The sequence below is a fragment of the Lithobates pipiens genome, unplaced genomic scaffold (genome assembly GCF_037356315.1).
Source record: "Lithobates pipiens isolate NorthernLeopardFrog02 unplaced genomic scaffold, aLitPip1_a1.2 Scaffold_27, whole genome shotgun sequence".
Lineage (NCBI taxonomy): Eukaryota > Metazoa > Chordata > Amphibia > Anura > Ranidae > Lithobates > Lithobates pipiens.
Window position 1 is genome coordinate 65,116,662 of NW_027507788.1, and position 7,120 is coordinate 65,123,781.

At 44.9% G+C, this 7,120-nt stretch overlaps 1 protein-coding gene across 10 annotated transcripts in view; it reads left to right on the top strand.

The window, feature by feature from the left end:
• Positions 1–6,879, top strand: part of FLT3LG (fms related receptor tyrosine kinase 3 ligand) — a 601,019-nt gene extending 594,140 nt beyond the window's left edge. For 9 of the 10 annotated variants that reach the window (XR_013263162.1, XR_013263163.1, XM_077457020.1 and 6 more), the window contains one exon: positions 4,574–5,238. Coding sequence is in view for 1 of the 10 variants with exons in the window: in XM_077457016.1 (XP_077313142.1) it covers positions 4,574–4,584 (11 nt within the window). In the remaining 9 variants the exon portion in view is untranslated. Of the gene's footprint in view, positions 1–4,573; positions 5,239–6,035 lie in introns of those variants that run through there. The other variant, XM_077457012.1, reaches the window with a different exon arrangement.
• Positions 6,880–7,120: the final 241 nt, after the last annotated feature.

The following is a 7,120-nucleotide window of genomic DNA, read 5'->3' on the forward strand; positions in this document are numbered from 1 at the left end:
CTACCAATACCATCTATTCTAAGATTTGGGAAAAATTCTGCTCCATGGCACAGCAGAGGGGATGGAATAACCTTTCTCTGGAACCTTCTCAAATTCTGGAATTCCTCCAGTCAGGGGTTAACAAGGGTCTAAGCTTAAGTACCCTTAAAGTTCAAGTATCTGCTCTGTCAGCTAAAACAGGTACTAAGTGGGCATTCCACCCTTTGGTAATCAAATTTCTGAGGGCCTATCTAAAGATTAAACCTCCTAGGAAACCAGTCTTTCCTTCATGGGATCTATCAGTAGTTCTCCATGCTCTATCCACTCCTCCGTTTGTCCCATTTGAAACAATTTCTCTATAAGACTTGACTTTGAAACTGTCCTTCCTCATTGCAATTACATCAGCAAAAAGAGTTTCAGAGATCCAAGCATTAATGATTTCGGAGCCTCACTTGGTTCTCTTCCCTGACAGAGTAGTTCTAAGACCCTCAGAACGATTCATACCCAAAGTAGCAACTTCCTTCCATTACAACCAAGACATCATCCTTCCATCCTTCACTGATGATCAGGGAGATCTGCATCCACTAGATGTGAAGACAATCATCATTAACTACTTAGCTGCTACCACCTCTTTTAGAAGGACGGATTCTCTTTTGATTATCCCCCATGGAACCAGACGTGGACAAGCAGCCTCCTCACGCACCATTGCATCCTGGTTGGTCAGAACCATTAAAAAGGCATATTCCACCCAGCATCTGACGGTTCCTGAAGACATCAGTGCTCATTCAACTAGGGCAGTGGTTACCTCCTGGGCAGCGTATTGCAGGGTCTCACCAGAGACAATATGCAGGGCAGCAACATGGTCCTCCAGGCATACCTTTTATTTCCCACTACAAGGTGGATTCTGCTCACTTGTCCATGGCAGACTTTGGCAGGTCCATCGTTAGAGACAATTCTTCCACATTATAAGGAATAAAAATGTATTTTACTTGCACCCACCCGACTGGTGAGTTATTTCCCAGTGTGCTGCCATGAAGGCATCGGGAAAACTGAAAATATACTCACCTTTCCGTAATTTTCCTTTCCTGACACATCTTCATGGCAGCACACAGTTGCCCACCCCGTTTCTTTTGTGATGATATATACAGAGAATGCAGCGGGGGGTCTCCCCTTCAAATTTATAGTTAAACCAATCCTGTCAGGTTGTGGGCGCGGAGCCACAACCCAGTGTGTGCTGCCATGAAGATGCGTCAGGAAAGGAAAATTATGGAAAGGTGAGTATACAATTTTCATTTTTTTGCACTAAATGGGTGTTTTTGCAATAGCAGAATACACCCAGAGCATGTAAACGTGTATCTTAGGCCGCGTACACACGGGTGGACTGTTCGCCCAACTTTGTCCGCTGAACAGTGTTTGGGCGGACAGTCCGCTCGTGTGTGGGCTTTCAGCGGACAGTTTCAGCGGACAGTTTGACGAACAAGGTTTTTCGGAAATTCCGTAAAACTGTCCGCTGAAACCTTGTTTCAGCGAACAGTCCGCTCGTGTGTAGGCTTGTTCGTCAAACAAAGTTGCGCGCATGCTCAGAAAGGATTTTCACGCCGAAAGTTATAATGCAGTGTATAGGACGTCGTATTTTTCGTCCCGTCGTACGTGCCGTTCACGTCATCGCGCACGGTTTCAGCAAACTGTTCGTTCATCGTGTGTGGCCATGTCCGTCCATGCTAATTTTGAGCGGACTGTTTGCCGAAACTGTTTGACGGACAAAGTTGGGCGAACAGTCCGCCCGTGTGTACGCGGCCCTAGAGCTGCAGAAATGGCGAAAATGCTATTCAAAAAAAGTTTTTGCCCTAAAAATTTTTTTTTGAGTAGCACAATAGAAGAAAAATATATATATATAAATTGTGTAACACACACCTCCACATATGCAGAAAACACTGCAAAGTTTTTTTTTTGCCCTAAATGGGTGTATTTGCAATAGCAGAATACACCCACAGTATGTACAGGGTGTATGTCACAGTAACATATGCAGTGCTGGTGTACTGAACTTGCAGATAAGTTACCGTATATACTCGAGTATAGGCCGACCCGAATATAAGCCGAGGCCCCCAATTTACCCCCAAAAAAACTGGCAAACTTATTGACTCGTGTATAAGCCGAGGGTGAGACATGCCTGTCCATCCCTGTGTGTGTGTCCGTCCATCCCTGTGTGTCCGTCCATCCCTGTGTGTCCGTCCATCCCTGTGTGTCCGTCCATCCCTGTGTGTCCGTCCATCCATCCCTGTGTGTGTGTGTGTCCATCCATCCATCCATCCCTGTGTGTGTGTGTGTGTCCATCCATCCATCCATCCCTGTGTGTGTGTGTGTCCATCCATCCATCCATCCCTGTGTGTGTGTGTCTCCATCCATCCATCCATTACTGTGTGTGTGTGTCTCCATCCATCCATCCCTGTGTGTGTGTGTCTCCATCCATCCATCCATCCCTGTGTGTGTGTGTATCCATCCATCCCTGTTTGTGTGTGTCTCCATCCATCCATCCCTGTGTGTGTGTGTCCATGTGTGTGTGTGTGTGTGTGTGTGTGTGTGTGTGTGTGTGTGTCCAGCCTACCTGTGTCCCGAGCCTGTGTCCCGAGCCTCCGTCCCGTGCCTTGCCTCCTTGCCTCCGTCCCGTGCCGTGCCTTGCCTCCTTGCCTCCGTCCCGTGCCGTGCCTTGCCTCCTTGCCTCCGTCCCGTGTCGTGCCTTGCCTCCGTCCCGTCCCGTGCCGTGCCTTGCCTTGCCTCCGTCCCGTGCCTTGCCAGGATCGCCGCTCTTCGTCGGCGCCTCGGCGGCCATTCTAAAATTCAAAAGCCGCGCCTCCGCCTTCGCCTGTGATAGGCGGAACACTGAATTTCCCAGCAGCCTGTGTTCCGCCTATCACGGACATCGTCTCATCCTCGTCCGTAGTACGAGGATGAGCGGATGTCCGTGATAGGCGGAACACTGACTGCTGGGAAATTGAGTGTTCCGCCTATCACAGGCGGAGGCGGAGGCGCGGCTTTCGAATTGTAGTATGTCCGCCGTCTGTCTGCTCGATACGCTGATCGAGCAGTCAGACGGCGATGACTCGAGTATAAGCCGAGGGGGGCACTTTCAGCCTCAAAAAAGAGGCTGAAAATCTCGGCTTATACTCGAGTATATACAGTATATTTTCTCTGGCACTGTGCTCATGGCAGTGTAAAAAGACTGTGCACTGCAACCCAACCAGGTAAATCTATGTAGATCGCTGAGTTATTAGAATAGATTTCTGAATCTGGACTCCTACATAATTCTGTCCCTCAAAGCAGCAACAGGAACCTCGCCCTACGCTGTCTATCTTTTCTCTCAGTGCAGTGTAAAATCGCTGACTATTTATAATAGATTTCAGAATCAGGACTCCTATTATGTAATTCTCTCCCTAGCAGCAGCCAGGAACCTTTCCCTACACTGTCTAAAACAGAGTGACGTGCTGTGTGCCTCTAGCTTAAATAGAGGCTGGGTCACATGCTGCACTGGCCAATCACAGCCATGCCATTAGTAGGCATGGCTGTGATGGCTTCTAAGGGCACACCAGTTAAACTAATGTTGATTGGCTGCTGCAGGGCTTTTTAAAATGCGGCATTACGTTGCCAAACCACGGACCCGAACATACAGTCAATTGTTTGGGTTCGGGTTCGGGACCCAAAAAGCCAAAAGTTCAGTATGAACCCGAACTTTACAGTTCGGGTTCACTCAACACTAGTTCAGAGGCTTTAAAGAAACTTGGGAGGAATGAAGCATCTAACCCTGTGCCTGGGTCATACTGGAGACCAGCATGCTGAGTGTGCAGGTATGCACAGCCTTCATGATCAAGGGCTGGCCTGCAGTTCATTGCTTCATCTGGGAGAAAGGAGGTCCCCTGCCCAGAGATTAGGGTGTAGACCAGTGCATTAGGGAGCTGCAAGAGTGCGAGAGAGGTACAGTTTTTGTAGGGGAGCACAGTTCTGAGGGATCAGACCATAGGCTTAAGGTTGAGGTCTGAGCAGCTGCACTGCCAGAGTGAGCCAGGAGGCTGAAGCAGCCCTTAGCTATATAGCATTGAGAAGAGAATTCTGAACACCCCTCTAAGGGTAACTTTTTTTGTTGTGTTGGATTTGAACTTGTATTTTCCTGTGAAAACAAAATAGACCAACAACCACTAAAACAGTATTTCCTGGCAGGTCTGTGCTCACTGGAAAGGACTACAACTTGAGCGAAACCTCAAAATATTACAAGGAGTTCATGTGGTGACCAGGGTCTTTAGGTATCTGTTTTAGCTTGGAGGTGACTTTGACACAGTTCCTGTACCAAAAGCTTGGAGAACCATACAATCGGAGTTGACGTGGCCTCCCATTTTTGGATAGTCAGGGGCAATAACAATTTTGGCTTTTCCTTATCCTCTGTGTGGAGAATGGCAGAGTGCTTTCCTCTTGATATTCCTGTTTTGTTTAGGTACATTCCACATTCCCTCCAATAATCTTCAAAATTATCTATTTTGACACAGGTCATAACAGTTCATTATATTAAGTACTTGCTATGTTGTTTTTTTTTTTTACTTTTTAGATGCCTCCTGAAGGACTGCTTGTGGGCAGACTTTACTAGATTGGAATAGCCCAACATCACTGAATCATCATTTTAATTTTCTGCTCAGTTGGTATGGGACTGAAGCCACAGAGATTCAAAACCAGAGAAGCATTTACAGTTGCCAGATTCTCTTGGGCATGGAACTTGTTCTGCACATTGTTTTATGGAATCAATACAACTGCAAGTGGAAACAAAAGGAGACAGACCTCAAAATATGAGTGCAGTTCTAAAGTGCATTATTAAAAATATATAAGCGATTCTGAGCTTACGTGCTGTAATTTTACTCATACACCATGGTTTTGCTGACCTGTTGCAAAGACTGCCATGTAGAGAGACTACACTGCCGTGAGAAGAGATTGTTTACTATACACAAATTATCTAGCAGGACCTGCATTTTCTACCTATTGAGTAAGGATTTCCAGCTTTTTATACCCTACTCCTGTCCTTATGACTGCTTGCATGATTACAGTAGACCTAGGGTTACAGTTTGGTTCCCTTCGAAAGAACAACACATATTCTGTGTGTCACAAAAAACAAAACAAAACATAAGGCCACGACGGAATGGACTCATTCCCTATTTTGCCCCTTTATAAGATCTGCTGTTAGTTTTAAGCCTTGAACACACAATAAAAATATCAGACGAACGATCGTCGTTTTCTTTTCTTTTCTTTTTTTTTTTGCATTTTAGCCTCACATTGAAAACCAATAGGTTACTAAAGTTACGAAAACTCTCGCACAACTGAATACAACTGTATTGTATTGTAATGTATTCTTTCATTTCCATGCATGGGGGCCCTTGGTCACATGATTTTTTTGTACAAATACCATACTAACACAAAAATCGTTTGTTCTGTTATAATACAAGAAATATTTTTGTGCTTGCCATTTGGATGTTTTTGCATGAACTGTCATGATTGTCTATCGAAAGCTGTGTACTAACAAGCAGATTATTGGAAGATCGCTCTGAAATTTTATGTCCGCTTTTCTCACTGTACTAGGCATTAAGCAGGGACAATAACAGAACAGCCCTGGAAGATTTTGCTGCTGTATGACCGGGGCATTTTTTGCGGTTTGGCACTGCGTCGCTTTAACTGACAATTGCGCGGTCGTAAAAAAAGATTTTTTATATACGTGTGCAAAAACAGTACTGGCAGCGAAAGGGTTAGAGGATGAGATATAATAAAATGTATCACATTGCACACCCACTGTCCAATAAGCTGCAAGGTGACATGCAAAACTGCAAAGTGTAAAAAGAAAGTGTGATACTTTTGTATCAATCATACTACTGGGTGAACAGAATTACAAATCATTTAGCATGCAAAGATATGTATTTCAGTTGCATAGTTAATTCTTTTTTGGTATTCAACTTTGAAAGAAACTCTATATGAGAGAAATATGCAGGCTGCTTGCCACTACTAACCTTTCCTTTTGTTTTTGGTAGCTATGCTGAACAATTGGCTTCCTTGCTTTCTTAACCAATGACCTCACCCAACACAAATATGCAGACTAGAAGTTTTGATTTGCTGCTTGCTTCCTGGGTCAGTGACACAGAAATTATGGAAGTTGGAGACTGCAGGGCAACTATCGTTTGCAGTAAGATATCAGCAATGGCGACCTGCCACTTTGTCTCAGTACAAGCTTCCTTTAAGCATTGAAGTCTTGTCAGGACATTGTCTTGTATGCAATGTTATTTGGCTACAAGTTACTGTGCTGGAGTTCCTGTCTCTCTTTCCCTTTTGAAAATATTACTTCTGTTGCATTTTCATTCATTGTAAAGTGTAATAAGAGAAATATAAGGGTTGCCACTGAATTTGAAAGATAAGCCCTAATTGAGGTTAGAAGATTTGATTTAAATAATTGTTCAGGTAAGTGGCTTGGAAAATATCAAAGCCACTTAATCATCAGTAAATCCAGTCAACTAGCATTTTCAGAAAGAGGGGTTAAATGGCACCCTCCATATTTTTCTCAGTGCTGCTTTCCTTTAAAGGCTAAGTTCACATTTGCAGGTAAATCATTTGCATTTTTTTTTATTTTTCTACATAAGAGCCTGCAAAGAATTGCCCACGTGATTGGTGGTTCATGGGGGCAATGTCAGTCTCCTGCACACTCTCCCTCCAGCTTTCTGCTTTCAGATAGAATGCTGGAGGAAGATTCAAAGATCCAATGGACTATAATGCCCCGTACACACGAGCGGACTTTTCAACATCCAAAGTCCGAAGGACCGAGTCCGTCAGACTATCCGATCGTGTGTGGGCTGCAACGGACTTTTGATTCGCCAAAGTCTGACGGACTTTAGAAATGAAGCATGCTTCAAATTTTCCCGAAGGAACTCCGCCGGACCCGGTCCCCTTCGAAAACTCCGCTCGTGTGTATGCTACTCCGACGGACTAAAACCGACGCTAGGGCAGCTATTGGCTACTGGCTATGAACTTCCTTATTCGAGTCGGGTCGTACGTCATCACGTTCGAATCCGTCGGAGTTTAGTGTGATCGTGTGTGGCCAAGTCCGTTCGGCCGAAAAGTCTGT